Source organism: Lynx rufus, unplaced genomic scaffold, assembly GCF_022079265.1.
Source record: "Lynx rufus isolate CCGP_SWC_20201006 ecotype Redwood Valley unplaced genomic scaffold, mLynRuf1.p SCAF_1, whole genome shotgun sequence".
NCBI lineage: Eukaryota > Metazoa > Chordata > Mammalia > Carnivora > Felidae > Lynx > Lynx rufus.
The window spans coordinates 202,974,317-202,992,342 of record NW_025814823.1 but is presented as its reverse complement, the minus strand read 5'-3'; the positions used below and the strand labels follow the sequence as shown (position 1 = coordinate 202,992,342).

The 18,026-nt window shown below is 33.6% G+C and overlaps 1 protein-coding gene across 1 annotated transcript in view; it reads right to left on the bottom strand.

Moving 5' to 3' along the window:
* Positions 1–18,026, bottom strand: part of HCN1 (hyperpolarization activated cyclic nucleotide gated potassium channel 1) — a 386,678-nt gene that overhangs the window by 156,035 nt on the left and 212,617 nt on the right. The window contains exon 3 of the mRNA XM_047073732.1: positions 12,831–12,992. Coding sequence (XP_046929688.1) covers positions 12,831–12,992 — 162 coding nt within the window. The remainder of the gene's footprint in view (positions 1–12,830; positions 12,993–18,026) is intronic.

Genomic DNA, 18,026 nt, shown 5'->3' with positions numbered 1-18,026 from the left:
GAAGTTGGACACTTACCCAACTGAGCCACCCAGGTGTCCCAACAAATCTTCATTCTTGCATTAATGGGAAATAAGGAACAGTACAAGTAAGGAGACTGCTGTCCTAGATCCACTTCTGTCATTAACATTCTATTTGACCTTGAGCAGATATTTTTAATGTCTCCTTCTCTATTCATAATATATTCATAACATTGGTTGTTGTATGTAAAAGTACCTTTAAAAGACAAAGAAGCTTTGTAAAATATGACACTGTAAATAATCCATTCTTTATTCACGACTGAATAAAGACAATTTGCTGAGCACGGTTGTGAACGGATGTCACAAAACTACCAGATGCATAAAGAACCAACTAGTAATAATACCTGATTACATATACTAAATATTAGGATATGTGGTAGAAGTTACAACTGTTACAGAAATTATAATAGGTTATTATGAAAAGAAGTTGGCAGAAATATACCCATAAACATATTGTTTACTTACTAGATGAGACATAAAAGATCTTAATAAGAATATAGCTTAGTGGGGTGCCTGAGTGCCTCAGTTGGTTGAGCATCCAAATCTTGATTTTGGCTCAGGTCATGACCCCAGGATTGTGAGATCCAGCCCTGCATTGGGCTCAGCGCTATGAATGGAGCCTGCATAAGAATCTGTCTGTCTCTATCTCTGCCCCTCCCTCTCCTGTGTATGCTCTTAAAAAAAAAAAAAAATATTGCTCAGCAAAAAGAAATCTAGAATTAAGATATTAAACAAGAGTTGGCTATGATAAAGGGTATAAGTTTTTTGGTTGTTTGTTTTGTTTTGTTTTTTCCATTTGGAAGAAAGAGCAGATTCAAAGACACCTATTGACAATGCCAAATGGCCTGAATGGTTGGAACACAGCTGAAAGAAGAAAAGGCAATCTACCTATATTGAATTAGCTCTTTGACTCCTATCTCCTAATTCCATTTTTTTTCATTCTTCTGTAAAATAATTTGTGTATTCTCCTTCTTGTTTCTCTCTCAACTTTTGTGGTCATTTAATTCCCACAGAATATTAAGCCACTATGACAATTGGTCTTTTCACACAATGCAGTACGATATAAACTAAAGGAGAGAGAAATACATTAGAATACTTTAGAACATGTTACTCTCATAAATTTTCACATGTAAACAGCATTCAGATCTATCCCGTATGAGGTTTCCATGTTTGCATGCTTCTTTGTATAAAAACCTATATGTGTTTGAATCTCTTTTTCATATTTCTCTAACGAGCTTTTTTTTTTAACTTTCTAATGTTCCGATAAAATAACAAATTATAGATAAATAATAACATTCTTGTGTGAAATGCAAAGTTACCCTCAGAAGAATGTTTCCATAAATGTTGTCAATTAATACATATGTGTTTGAATCTCTTTTTCATATTTCTCTAACGAGCTTTTTTTTTAACTTTCTAATGTTCCGATAAAATAACAAATTATAGATAAATAATAACATTCTTGTGTGAAATGCAAAGTTACCCTCAGAAGAATGTTTCCATAAATGTTGTCAATTAATACATATGTGTTTGAATCTCTTTTTCATATTTCTCTAACGAGCTTTTTTTTTTAACTTTCTAATGTTCCGATAAAATAACAAATTATAGATAAATAATAACATTCTTGTGTGAAATGCAAAGTTACCCTCAGAAGAATGTTTCCATAAATGTTGTCAATTAATACATAGTTGAATCTGATTTGCCTAATATTTAGTGTGTCAAACTACTTTTTTTTTTTAATTTTTCCTTAAGAATTGATGACCAAGTTGAGAGCAGAATTATGAAATTGCTAGATGGAATGTAGCCATCATCTGGGATGCCTGGGTGGCTCAGTTGGTTAAGTGTCCAACTGTTGATTTCCATGCTGGTCATGATCTCAGGGCCATGGGATACAGCCCTGCGTCAAGGCAGGCATTGGGCTCCATACTGAGCTTGGACCCTGCTTAAGATTCTCTCTCTCCCTCTTTCTCTGCTCATCTATTGCTCACGTGCATGTGTGCACTCTTTCTCTCTCAAATTAAAAAAAAAAGAAGAAGAAGAGGGGTGCTTCGGTGGCTCAGTCGGTTGAGCATCAGCTTAGGTCATGATCTCACAGTTTGTGAATTCAAGCCCCATGTCGGGCTTTGTGCTGACAACATGGAGCCTGGAGCTTGGAGCCTGCTTTGGATTCTGTGTCTCCCTCTCTGCCCCTCCCCCACTTGAGCTATCTGTCTGTCTCTCTCAATAATAAATAAACATTAAAAAAAGAAGAAGAATGTAACCATCATTTAATGGAGCAATAATGCTTTAATTTTAGTTTGGGAGCAAAGGGGGACTAGTAATGGGTACCACTTAAAATGGTATTTTTCCCAACCATCTTATAATTTTATTTAACTAAGTAAATTTTTAAAAATATCAATCAATAGCTGACATTAGAACAAATGCAATAGTTTTTAAAGAATTATCTAAAGGACTAAAACATAGTTGGTGGCAAATTGAAATGGTCTAACTGAATTATGTTTTCATTCTAATACAATTGAAATAAAAGATTTTTCTACTGAAAGTCCTTTCCTAACTTGCAGGCTCTTAGATTATTACATTGATCACAATAGCAAAGGCTAACAGATACTCTGTGTGTGTATATATATATATATATATATATATACATACATACTTTGGTGTTCATTATAAGTAGACATTTTAATTAATATTTATTCCTATCTTTAGAATATATTTAGAGAAAAATTTTGTTGAATTTAATATGCTCTAGAAAATGCTAATGGAATATAGAAAATATATTATGGCTCATTGTTATATATCTTTTTATGAATTACAAAAATATGATGTCAAGTTACACAGTTTCCTAATTTTTCATCATTATCAAGCTTATACATTATCAAGCTTAGAAGAAATATTTATACAATTAGAAGAAATGTTTACGGTCCATAGATGGGCTCACTCATAACTCTATGCATGGAGCATGAGAGAGCATCTTGTACAACAGAGCCACGTGTTAATTAACCCTTGCTTACATGGAGCCCTGTTTCTGAGGCACCTGGCTGGTAATACCAGAAGAGTATTTAAATGTTGGTCACATTGGGCCCACTGCTATATCCTCAAAGCATAGAGAAGCCCAGCCAATGATTCTAGCACATATTTTTAAGATTTTATCTGACAAATTGCCTACGCTCGTTGGAATGTTGTAAGGATATATGTAAAATAACTGAAATAAACTAAAGATTCATGAGCCAAATTCAATTTTTTTCATAGAATTACTCATTCCCAGAATATATTACATCTTTAAAAACAACAAAATACTTCTCGAAAATGATGGGGTATATATAATGGGACTGTGAAAATGTTCATGCTAAGATTTAGAAAATGTTCTTGCTATTCTTTTCTTACATCCCTCACTTATCACATGGCTTTCTTCATGTCACCTCTGATTCTGCATCACATTCTGGGATAGCATATTTAGGTCAGTGGTAGTGGGCAGAGAAAAGAAAAGATGAAATAGGATGCAAAAAAAAAAAAAAAGAAAGAAAGAAAATTGTAGAGAGCCCTCCACTCTGGGAAGTAACTATATATCTTGTCCTGAAAATTATATGAATATAGGTGACTTAATCTATATAATTCAGGTCTCTGCAAGTCTCTCTTTTCTTTAAAAGAGAGAGATATAACATCAGTCTTTTTAGAAAGAGGGGGCATTCATATGAATTACCTGATATCCATATATCTGTACATGAACTAATATGACAGAAATAATTCATCTGCTATTCTCTTGATTCCCAGGTTGAAAACAATGTTACCATTTTATTCCAGCCTCCATCAATTTAAAACAATATTTCTCATGTGAAATCTAACTGAGAAATTCAGAATAAGTGGGAAGATAGAATTTCTTTACCAGGTTCTTTTAGATTTATGGCAGTAGCAAAAGGAGAAACCTTAACCAACATACACATAAAAAAAAACACAATGAGTTTTTCAAATATTTTCTTATATATTGCAAGTTCTTCTAGTGGTACCACTAATGTATAGTTGCTCTCTGTCAACATGAATTGAAAGTTGATTATGACTGAAACTAAACTCTTTGTCCGTGAAGTAGAATGCTATGGTAGGGTTGGCATTAATTCAAAGGGAAATACAGATTTCATATTGCCTGCCTCTGACTTTATTTAAACCAGGTAACCATTCGCTGAGTTAGATTTTTCATCTGTAAAATGGGAATGAATATGTTTTCATGTCATTCAGAATAGATAATATGATACATGTACTTTGTACTACCTTCATGTAAGTTTTCCTAACATATGTATTTAGAGAAAATATTGGACTGCAAGATATTTGGTTTCTTTTCCCAATGTTAATAGGTGTCTCTTGTTAGATAACGTAATTTAATGTATGGTGCTTCTTCTAACTATTCATTGCTTAAAACTTAAGAGGCAGTCCAAACAAGGGGGAAAAAAAAAACGTTTCGAATTTATGGATTGGTCTTATTTAACATAGTCTGAGAAAATATATAGTTTAAGTAATATCCTTTATCTTTCTCTCTTAGGGAACTACAATTCATTTTAAAGTTTTTCTGAAATGCACATGTCATTTGAAAACAAAATACCAGATCAGAATTCATTTCCATATGTTCATTCCCATAAAAATATACATGTCTGAGAAGGAAGAACGCAGTATGTGAACTGTTTCACTTTTGCGACGAGGTCATGTTTCTATCCAATAGAGAACAGTCACCAGGCTGGCTTTCCTAATAGGCAGAAACCAGGATGGCAAAGTAGAATCACAACACTCAGCAGGCTGCTGACCTACTTTATTATTATAACTCATAGGAGCTATGAATGCATTTTTTCCCAGTAAAGCTAAATAGTGATTTGTCAGCAAATTAGTTACCTTTGTTAGGACTTTTAAAAAATTCTGTTAAGGCAATACATTCTATTTTTAAAAAGTCAACAATATAATAATACAATTTCCAATTTATAGAATTTCAAATCAAAAACACTTTGCTAAACTTCAAGAGAGGAGAGATATATCTTTCATTCTTAGTTATATTATCTTGGTTATATTGTTTGAATCATTACTTAACTAGTTAATTGGGCTTTGTAAAACAAAAAGTTAACCTATTTTAATTTTGTCTTTATACATTTTCTAGATTATCAATAGATAATATCTCACATTTCAATGTTCCAATGTTCTACTTGTATATGGGGATTTGCATATAAGCAATGTAAATCCCGTTTTTATCCCCAAATCATTTGCTTGAAACAGGGGATACCAATAAACAATTCTTTGTACCCAAGCACCCCCAAAACACATTCATTTTGGTCATTACAGTCTGTGAGCTAGAAGTGACTGACCTGTCTCAGTCCACAGTCTGTTGAAGATTCCGGATACAAATCCACCTGATAGTAGTTGAAATAAATGTGTCTCTATTTTGTCTCTCCCTGTCTTTTTTTTATGCTCCTCATAGACTTTATCTAAATTCACACAAAGCTGCCACTACCACACCCTTGTGTGAATTAGAAAAAAGTAGTGCTTTCTGGGCGGCTAAATTAGGAAAACAAAAAAAGAGGTTTGTAAGAATGGCTACACTTTCAGGTATATGTAGCTTGGCAAGGAAGAGGGCAGCATTTAGCTAGCACTTTCCCCTTGTTTAGGAGTGTTTGGGCAGTGCGCACATTTCAGAGGCCTCAATTCAAATGCATATTAAGGGCTTTTACACATAATTTTCTATTCCCTTAGATTAGAAAATCAAAAATTTAAATCTCTACTCTATAGTTTTCTGCACCTAGAATGAAGTGGAGTGAATGAAAGCTTGTTTGAGTGTAAGCCCTATGAGGGCAGAAACATCCTCATTCTCTAGTGTATGTATGTTCAGTGCCAAAGAGAATGCCTGGCCCAAAGCAAGTACTCAATAAATTACCTACATGAAAGAATAAATAATACACACTCATTTCATAGTTGAACTACAGGAACGTTGTGTGATTTGCCTAAAATCTTAGAAGTTTTAATGTTAGAGGAGATTCCGGAATGTGTGTCTCTAAATTCAATTCCGCCAGATTTTTCCTTTCCTATTCTGTTGTCTAAATGAAATCAGGATAAGCTGTGTTATGTTGTGGACTGCAAACTAAAAGGATGCCTCTGGAGAGAGAGGGGAGAAAAAAAAAAAGAACTGGAGGGTTGCAAACCAGCTTTTCAATGCTTAGACCTATGAGTGAAATATGATACTTGCACTCAGAGCCTACTGACCATAACCAGCAGAGGACCCCATCAGAGGAAGAGAGTTAGAGAATGTGGAGTGTGTGCCCATTTGGTTATTAGTAATACACTAATAATCTGAGATACATTGTCTCAAATAAAAATGAAATTGTGTAGTAGTCTAGATTTTCCAATCAAATCTCTTATTTTCTCCAAATAGTGGAGAAATAGTCTCCGCTATTATAATAATAGTCTATTATTAAATAGACACTTTGAGACACTTTATATATCTTATTTTCTGATATTCTTAGTTTGTATGGTTATATAAGTTATATAGACTTCACAAATTTTGGGTATTTTTATATTGTCCATGAGCTGCCAAGTGATTACTTATCTTTGAAGAAATAATTTGATGTACAAATTACTAAAGCAAAAACTATCCAAGGAAGAATATATAAATGCATAACATAATAACTTCTTTACATATAATTTTCACATACGCTAGATAATTACCTTTTTAGTATATACCACTAATATTTACTTAGCAACATATGCAAGGTTGGCATAGGAATTGTGGGGCATGCAGATACTGATTAAGACATACTGTCTGCCCTCTAGAATAGCATCCCTCAAGATGAGGAATGTTCCTTCAAATCACAACAAAATGAAACATCATAATAAACATTATAATAAACCATCATATAATATATACATAATAAAACATAGAATAAATAAATGAAAAATATAATAATATAATAAATGAGTTGGCTTAAATTATTTTGATTATGATATTACTCAAACAAATATAACAAGAAAACTAGATATGTTTCTTATCCTTATAATTCTTGTAAGGTTAAAAAACATAAATTTACAAATCAAATACTAACAAAATAATAAATCAATAAGCATATCTAAAATAAATTCACTGTGATGGATAATGTTTTGCTGAAACCCAACAGTTGCATACAATGTAAATTTAGTGCTATTATGGCACTAGTTTTGCAGATTAGTTTCACACACTACAATATAATTGTGTGCTATGTAAGGAGTGACTTAGTTTTCAAGTCCATCTCTCCATTTTGACTATGGTGAAAATTCGGTACAACATTTAATATGATGTCATTTACCCTTCATTTGATATAAATGGATCATTAATCATTAAGCCCATAAGCCAGAATTATTTTATATGGCGCAACGTACTTCAACTAGAAAAGCAAAGCCATTCTGTCGGTTGCCTTTTAGTTTAATTTTGCAAAACTAAAAGGCACCTGACAGAATGGGAGAAGATATTTGTAAATGACATATCAGATAAAAGGTTAGTATCCAAAATATACAAAGAACTTATCAAACTCAACACCCAAAAAACAAATAATCCAGTGAAGAAATGGGTAAAAGACATGAACAGACACTTCTCCAAGGAAGACATCCAGATGGCCAACCGACACATGAAAAAATGCTCAACATCACTCATCATCAGGGAAATACAGATCAAAACTACAATGAGATACCACCTTACATCTGTCAGAATGGCTAACATTAACAACTCAGGCAACAACAGATGTTGGTGAGGATGTGGAGAAAGAGGATCTCTTTTGCATTGTTGGTGGCAATGCAAGCTGGTGCAGCCACTCTGGAAAACAGTATGGAGGCTCCTCAAAAAACTAAAAATAGAACTACGCTACGACCCAGCAATTGCACTACTAGGCATTTATCCATGGGATACAGGTGTGCTGTTTCGAAGGGACACATGCACTCCCATGTTTATAGCAGCACTATCAACAATAGCCAAAGTATGGAAAGAGCACAAATGGCCATCGACTGATGAATGGATAAAGAAGATGTGGTATATATATACAATGGAGTATTACTCGGCAATCAAAAAGAATGAAATCTTGCCATTTGCAACTACGTGGATGGAACTGGAGGGTATTATGCTGTGAAATTAGTCAGAGAAAGACAAAAATCATATGACTTCACTTATATGAGGACTTTAAGGGACAAAACAGATGAACAGAAGGGAAGGGAAACAAAAAAAATATAAAAACAGGGAGAGGGACAAAATAGAAGAGACTCATAAATATGGAGAACAAACTGAGGGCTGCTGGAAGGGTTGTGGGAGGGGGGATGGGCTAAAAGGGTAAGGGGCATTAAGGAATCTACTCCTGAAATCATTGTTGCACTATATGCTAACTAATTTGGATGTAAATTTTAAAAAATAAAAAATAACGTTAAAAAAAAAGCAAAACCAGATTCCATATTTAGGGCATTCAGACGATTGTAGATTCATAAAAGGTTTACCTTGTAACCTTTCACACTACCACCAATACATATGCATGCATTCACAAATCACTGGGAGAAAACCCATGGACTCCCTGAGAATAAACCTGCAGACTTCAGTTAGAGAAACACAGCTACAGGAACATATTATTTAGCTGCAAATCCTTCTTTATTCTGTAAAGTCACTCCCTAAATTATGTCAAAATTAATATGTAAATTCAAAATGCATCATAGTTTTTATTTTCTTAGGTTTTTAAAATGAATATTTCATGATTTTATAATATAAACCAAAAACTATTATCTCTAATCAGTTTAATAATGAGCTACTATAATTGTAGTGTGATATACCTAAAAACATAATCACAAAATATGAGAATGACAAGATTTTCAAAATTAATTTTATTAGATATTAATTATCTGACCAATCCAAGATATTCATTTAGGCAGAATTCTATAACTCAAATATTTCTTGAATGAAATATTCTATATGAAAGGATATATTAAAAATAAATGCAGAGCAAGATAAATCCCTGGTTAAGTTGGATTTTGCAAGTCGATATCTCCCACCTCATGAATTCAAGTAGCCCTCTGTGGTTGGTGTTTGAGCTTTTAAAAAATAGCTTTTAAAGAATTCTTTCAGTGAGGAATTTTTAAAGACTGCAAAGGAGTTAGCTGACAGGAACTGGAACTACATCTACAGACTTAACTGCAGATTAGAAACAGTTAACATAAGAATATAAATATAAAGAACAAATTACCAGTTATCGATACAGTATAGTTATTGCATTATTCTGAATTTCTCATTATAGGACATATATGGGTAACTAGCTGGTGATATACAGATAAGGATAAAGATATAAATACAAATGTGTTTAAGAAAAATTGAAAATACATATAAAGAGACAAGTATATACATATACATGAAAATATGGTTAAGGAGGATTTAAAATAATATTTAAGAATATAAATCATTTAGGAATGCAATATATGAAAAAGAAGGAAGGTGTAAAGAATCTGTCCAACACTCTAATCTTTACCATAAATTATTTAGTATCAATGTCAACTGTCATAGTATAATTGTCATAGTATAATTGCCAAGAATGACTAATAATCATGTCTGCATCTATCCTGGCTTCTCACTTTTTGCCTTCCCAATCTGATTTTGCTTGTCCTACATCTACATCTCATATCCGTCTTATTTAGTGTCAGAGCTCAAAAGCTGACTTTCGAGTGACTTTCTACTGCAACTGGGGTGACTACAGGTTTCATTTCTTGCCATTACTTTCCTTAACTATCTTTTTACAATCTATGCGACAAGATACTCTAATGTGTTTTAGAACAGAAATTACAGAGTCTGATAGACAGGCATTCTAATCTTGGTTCCATTGATCTACTAACCTTTAGCTTTAGCTAAAGTTTAGTTAAACTTTAGCTACTAACCTCTAAAAATGTCAGGTTTCTGGACTGTCAAATGGGAGATAACAGTGCTCAACTCATTCTGTTGCTATGAGGACGAAATACGAGTGTATCTATTTTCTTAAATTTTTTTAATGTTTATTTATTTTTGAGAGAGAAACAGACAGATAGAGTGTGAGTGGGGAGGGCCAGAGAAAGAAGGAGACACAGAATCAGAAGCAGGCTCTAGGAGCTGAGCTGTCACCACAGAGACCGACATGGAACTCGAACCCATGGACTGTGAGATCATGACCTGAGCCGAAGTCAGACACTTAACTGACTGAGCCACCCAGGCGCCCCATTACAAGTGTATTTCAAAGCACAGGGGTTTGTATACAGTAAGCAAGATATATACATGTCAGGTGCTTTTATCTTATGTTGGATTTTTACTTCTTTATGACTCCCTTATTGTATAAATACACTTTGTTTTGTTGTGATGGAAGACTTTCCAGAATTTGATAGTTTTAGGATAGAAAAAATGATATCTTCAAGGTCAAGTGACACCATGGGGATTCCCCATAGATACGAAAATTGTCTTTTTAATGGTCGTCACCTTCATATCACTAATAGTCACAAAATATATCTGGTCTCTAGGGTTGAACATAGACTTAACTGTTTCCTACCCTTGACATTAAAATTAAACATGAAAATATTGTCAAATAAATGTGAAAGAAAGAGCTGATTTCATAAGTAAATTTGCCCTGCAAAAAAGACTCAAGAAAAAAACCTGTAAACTCTGTAAAGGTATTTTGTATGACATTAAGATATAATAATAAAAGTTTGACTATGTTAAATACAAACACACAAACTCACAAAGAGCACATGCAGACACATTTAAAAATGATCAAGATACTAAAACTTTTCTTCATTAAATTTGCTTAGCACTGGATATATTAAGTAGCATATTGCTCTATATTACAATTTCACAAGTATATGCCCTTTATGGACACCCCCAAATAACCCTTTTACATTTTAATGAAGACCACTGTGATTTTTCCTGAAAGATTCCTAAGAGAAATTTAAACAATAATTACTTGCTAACTTAAATATTAGTTGCTGCCGGTGAAGAATCATCCTTTGGTAGTAGCAGTAGTGTTTTTATACTATACACTCTGTTAGTAGCCAGAATATAAGAGCTGTTGCTTTTTTTCTCCCCATCCCCCAATATCTTAATAATGTCTTCATAAGTTTTCCTTCAGTGATAAGTAACAATCAGACAGACCTATAACTAAGAAGGTTTCATAGTTTTGAAAAGTGACTGGATCAAATGTTTGCTTTAATGTTTAGGTGCAGAAACAAAAATAGAACAAGTATTTCTCCAACGAACTTTCAATAATGAGGCTAGATTACAATAAACTACTCTATCAGGCACTGTTCTAGGCACTAAGTACAGAACAAAACAGACAAATTCTTTGACCTAATGGAATTGACATTCTGTGTAGAGACACAGACAAATATAAATCACAGACTGTGTGTGTGTGAGAGAGAGAGAGAGTGTTACTAAATATTTTTAAGATAAAATATAAACCAGTTGGTTTATATTATATATATATATATATATATATATATATATATATATATTATCTATATAGTAGACAGAGTGGTCACACAGTGACTTCTGTGAGGCAGTGACATTTAAGTAGGTATAAACGAAATGAAGGAGAGATCCAGGTGATTTCAAACAAAGGAGATAAAAGAATACAGAAGGCAGGGAGAGGGAGGGTAGGAAGGAGGGAGGAAAATAGGTAGTCACGAAGAGAGAAAGAAAAGAAGACCAGACTTCTTAACATGTGATGTAAACCACTCTTTTCTTCAAACATGAACCCTGAGCTATTGTTGTTAGAAGAAAAAAAAATGTATGTTCTTAAGATGTCTATGTCATTTCTATAATAATAAGCCCAGAAATTAATATGGAACACTTCAAGTAAAAAAGGGGGTATTTGATTTATGCCAAAGTTAAAGTTTTGTGAAAGTCTCATAAAATTTATCTTCCATAAAATGTCACATATAAGAGAAGTCTAGTCCAAAGTATAGGTAGCTTAAACAATATTTTATTATATTAATGTAATTAAAATGCTATATATGAAGAAAATATGAGAACTTACATCAAAGGAGAACAAATCTTTGTGAATATATAAATTAAATATATTCACTAGTGTTTCAATTCCTTTGTAAGTATTGTATAATGTAGATCAAAATGCATGTTTTTTTAAAAGAACACATGTCCTTAGCCTTAAATGTGACTGTGAATATACCTGTGTAAATCAAATTTTTATTTACCAGATTTTTAAATATTTAAATATCTTTCAGTGTAAAGTGTACACCTGAAACTAATGTAACATGTCTATACTCAAATAAAGAAATTAAAAATTAAAAATAAATAAAGGCTTTACTTTCAACATGAAGCTTTCCCTGTCTTCCCTAGCAAAAAGTACTATCTGAGATATCATGCACATCATACAGATCTCATTGCGCCTATACTGATGAACACATCTCTGTATGTTTTAACAACACCTAGAATTGCATGTCTCAAGCACAGTAAATGCCAAAATCAAGTTGAAAGAAAGGAGTTATTCCAAGCAGTAGGTAGTTTTAGAAGAACATTGCACCACGATTATATATATGTGAGAGTGTACGTGTACCTTTGAAATAAAATGTCTTCCATATACACAGACTAAGATACCTAAAAATAGATCCTGTAACATATACATCCCCAGAACCATTTCGTGTGACATTTAGTTGTAGAAAAAGCAATAGAACATTTTATTTTACATCCATGAAAGCCAAATTAAGTTTTCTCCAAACATTTACAGAGAAGAAATTAGACCATTCTGACATAAATACTTAGAACTTTTTGGCAAAACACTGAATACGCAGAGTATAAAATAATACGAATTACTTACAACCATTTCATTCAGAGACACCCAGCAGTCCGGTGGGAAGTCCTGCAGTAGTGGGACTAAGAACTGAAGACAGCCATCCCAGTGGCACAGGAGCAACATCATGCCAATGAGGTTAAAAATTCTCACCACCGCGCTGGCAAGGTCATACGTCATGTGGAAAATCTGTTGACCAAAATATAAAATCAATCCTTATAATTCTTATCATCAATTTTCTTTAAAGTGAAGAATACTATCAATGTTGGTAGACACTGACATTATGTAGTGGAAGTATTGATTTAACAAAAATATGTAAAGAACTTTACAAAGAGAAACAGAGGTTACATTTCTTTACCTTTACCTTGAGGCCTGGCACTCTGCTTTCTGAGAATTGCGACCAGATGTGGGTTCTCCACAAAGTACAGGGATAACATAAACACATTAAATGCATGGGTCATGTTTTATAAAGCATTTGTTGGGCTGATTTTCATTTACTGTCCTTCTGCACATTTTGGCAATGCTGCTTTAAAGAAGTTAACAAATTTGACCCTCTTCCCTGAATCTCATCCCTATTAAATTAAAGGATTTGTTAACGGGCCAAAAAAATAATACCAAACAAAACCACAATGACTGAAAACCAGTGTCAAAAATAGATTAATTTCAAAATATAAAATAATATTGAGATTTAACTGCAGTTAACTTTATAGCTATATGAATGTAGGTACTCCTTTTATTGAATATGAGTAGTGGCCTCTGAGATAAAAGCTTGTCTGAATTTGGATAAAATACAATTGGGTCTCACTTTTAAAAAATTAAAATTGTTACTTCCCTTTCCTGTGAATATTTCTTATTTATATTTTCATGAAATCCAATATGACAGGTAAGATTATTTCAGAAAGTACAAAAATTATGACAAATCAATGATCTCTATCAAAATTTTAGAATTGTGAACTTACATATAGCTCGATATCTATAACTTTTCATCCATCCAGTTATTACAAGAAATAAAACTAGAACCTTAATCCTTCCTTTAGCAGCTCATATATTATATCACTCTCTACTGCTAATATTTCTGCTTATATTTTACCTACTCTAGAATAACAAAACCCACTTGGGAGCAGACCTACATTCTAGAATAAACTTTTTTTTCCTAATTGTTAAAAAGCTACTGAGTCAATAAAATTAATAAATATGCATAAATACACAAAGAAACAACACCTTGAGGTATTCAGATTCACATTGTTATAATTCAACAAAAGAATCATCTATTTTTGAAGTAATGAGGACACCATGGATTGAAAAATTATCTGAGAAACAGAAAAAAAAACCCACAAATTTTGTTTTGATTTAGAAACTATATCTTGTAAGTTAATGCCTATAATTCTTTAAAATTTTTTTTTAAGTTTATTCATTTTTGAGAGAGAGAGAGAGAGAGACAGAGCATGAGCAGGGGAGGGGCAGAGAGAGGGAGACACAGAATCTGAAGCAGGCTCCAGGCTCTGAGCTGTCAGCACAGAGACCGACGCGGGGCTTGAACTCACTAACCGAGAGATCATGACATGAGCTGAAGTCAGACACTCAACCGACTGAGCCACCCAGGCTATGTCTATGTCCCTAATGTCTATAATTCTTAAGAGATACATACTGATATACGTAGAGGTAACATGACAGGACAGCTGGGATTTTGCTTTTATAAAATCACCAAACCAGTCTTTAATTAAATGTTTTTCACTTTGATACATTTTGTATTGGCCATTAATTCGTTCTTTAAACAATCTTCCTTTTTGACATAGTAATTATAGTGAGAATTCTCACTTTCTTTGTGGGAATATACACAGTTCTGGATTCCTTTTAAAAGTAAGATAGGGGTCCTAGATTTTAAAGGCAACAGATCACATATTTTTATATTCAGACAGCTATCCACAGAACAATGAATTTTAAAGAATTAAGAATTTTATTTTCCTCTAAGTTACTTTTTAGTTTGGTTTTGTATTTGGCAAACCCATAGAAAAGTCCTTTCAATGTTATTCCCTCTGATCTTCCTTGGTCACTAAATTTAAAAACAAAAAACTTACCAAAAATTTCATCAATAATTTCTCATTAGAAGTAATACAATAAAGCATAATAAAAAAGCTTTCTGTTATTAAAGTAGTAAATTAAACCCAACATGGATTTAAACATTTTCTATTTAGTACTAGAACCCTATAAATATTTATCTAAGTATTTCCTGACAAAATGGTTCAATATGGGTTTTGGGTAAGTGTTGCATTGCTGTGAAATAGGGTTAAGTTGCAGAATATAAGCTTCTGGATCAAACAAGGAACTAATCACCTTTCAACCTAATTACCTGAAGTAAACAATATCTGAAACTCTCTGCCAAAGTCTATAAATTATAAGCATGTGGGCAAACATGTAATTATGAGACCTTAGAGTGAAGTCTGGGATGTTATAGAGGACTAGGTCCCATTCTTTATACATCTGGCTTTTATGGCTTTACCACTTTCTTTGTGAGAAATTAGATCCTTTTTTGTGGGATTTTATGAGATTATTTATTGCAATTAATAGCACATGCTGTAATTCAACAATTCCTTTAAGAAAATGCTATTATTTCTGAAATGTTTCCAGAGAAATATAATTACCATTTTCATAAAGGAAGTTAATGGTGACATAAGGTCTTTCATTACATATTAGAAATACATTGTTTTGTTTTGTTTTGTTTTGTTTTGCTTCCATGTGATTCCTGGACTCCTATTATAACAAGATAAGCCCTGGAATTACTATTTCCAACCTCATAGTATTAGTAGACATAAATCTACTAATGCTAGATTTATATACTAACCCTGCTGTATAGACAATATTCAATACACTGAAATGAATTTCCTCCTTTTTGGTCTTTAACATTCTGTGTTCAAAAGTAATTTGACTTTTTGGAGCTATCCCCAAATCTTACTTTGGAAGAGGCAAAGTAAGTTGCCTGTTTTGACACTGGTCAATACCCAGAGGCTAATTTCAAATAGGCAAATCCACGTATCTCCATCTTGATTTATCTACCTAACAAAAGAACATCATAATGTATGTAGTATTACTTTTGATGTACACCTGAATGTGTAGAGTGCTTAGGCCCAAACTAATTGTCTCTTGAGCTCTTATTAACTAATACACTCTGGCAGGCATAATCATCTCATTGACTGGTTGCTGAGACTGTGAAAGGCTCTGTTAAAACCTTGTTCACAGAAGATATGGAATAAGAAAACTATTCCTTTATGGGAGCACATACGTCTACAGATAGACACATTAACCAAAGAAGGAAAAATCTAATCTAATTCATGCATAGCCACAACGTCTTATTGTCTAAGGGCAGCTTGTAGGATAAATGTAAGTGTGACTTTACTCAAATTCCTGATCAAAGAGCTGATACCACTGATTAATTAATATTCTCAGGGTTTTTTTTTTCCATCTACAGGGTAGACATCCTTAAGTGATATATTCCCATCTAAATCAATTGTCTTAATGCTACTGCATGCAAACCCAACTTCACAGAAAAATGGCACCATATATGACACTCAATGAACTGTCGAATGAATGAGAATGCTGCAGGGATTTATCAATAATAGCAGAAACAACTTTAGATGATCTTCACAGTGGAAAGCTTTTGCTTTTGTGTTTTAAACCAGGGAATTTAAGAAAAGAAAACTCTATTATTTCCTACCTTCCAAGTAATCTAACTTGACTTGAAACCTGATTTGAGTGCTCACAATGTACGTAGCAGAAAGACAGGTTGCTCTGACCTACTCTCAATATGCTGCCAAGTGGTACTTATAAGAGTCAACAACAACAACAAAAAAAGAATTAAGGTAAGTTTCTAAAGCAGCTCTTTATTTTTATTTTCACAAAACCTAGACTACAAAATACGTCAGTGGAAGGCTCTGTGCTTTGCATTTGTCCAGCTCAGAACATCGTGTTGTTCATATGACTTCAATGAAAGGAAAGATCTGGTAACAAATTCTCACTGGATTCTTTTTATAATATTGTAGTTCTAGAATTCTGCCCAGTTGGAGTTTAATGACTCCAGACAGGATAGGTAATTAACTCTCCAAAACTGAAGAATGCTCTGAGTTAGATAATTTGATTCAGAATCCCCAATTGTGCCCTAATATCTGCAAAAGTGTTTACCATGATTTTTGTTATTCCATCTTGTTTTTGAAAGGTTAAATCCCAAACTGTGCTATATGGCAGATACCCATAAATTAGCTGAGTTCTTTCAAAACATGTCCACATACTTTCTTAATGTTTGTTTATTTTTGACAGAGAGACAGACAGAGCACCAGCAGGGGAGGGGCAAAAAGAGAGGGAGACACAGAATCCAAAGCAGGCTCCGGGCTCTGAGATGTCAGCACAGAGCCCAACGTGGGGCTGGAGCTCATGAACCGTGAGAACATGACCTGGGCTGAAGTCTGATGCTTAACTAGCTAAGCCACCCAAGACGCCCCTGTCCACAACTTTCTTGATATACTGGATTCAGGGGTTTTCCAGTCTAACAGCCAGATAATGATCAGTGGGCCTTAACTATCTTTAAGCACTTGATGTATTATGTTTTACCTAACCACACAAATTATCAAAATTGATTTAAGACTTTTCATAAAAACAAATAATCCAGTGAAGAAATGGGCAGATAACATGAATAGACACTTCTCTAAAGAAGACATCCGGACGGCCAACAGGCACATGAAAAGATGCTCAACATCACTCCTCGTCAGGGAAATACAAATCAAAACCACCCTCAGATATCACCTCATGCCAGTCAGAGTGGCCAAAATGAACAGATCAGGAGACTATAGATGCTGGCGAGGATGTGGAGAAATGGGAACCCTCTTGCACTGCTGGTGGGAATGCAAACTGGTACAGCCACTCTGGAAAACAGTGTGGAGGTTCCTCAAAAAATTAAAAATAGACCTACCCTATAACCCAGCAGTAGCACTGGTAGGAATTTACCCAAGGGATACAGGAGTGCTGATGCATAGGGGCACTTGTACCCCAATGTTTATAGCAGCACTTTCAACAATAGCCAAATTGTGGAAAGAGCCTAAATGTCCATCAACTGATGAATGGATAAAGAAATTGTGGTTTATATACACAATGGAGTACTACGTGGCAATGAGAAAGAATGAAATATGGCCCTTTGTAGCGACATGGATGGAACTGGAGAGTGTGATGCTAAGT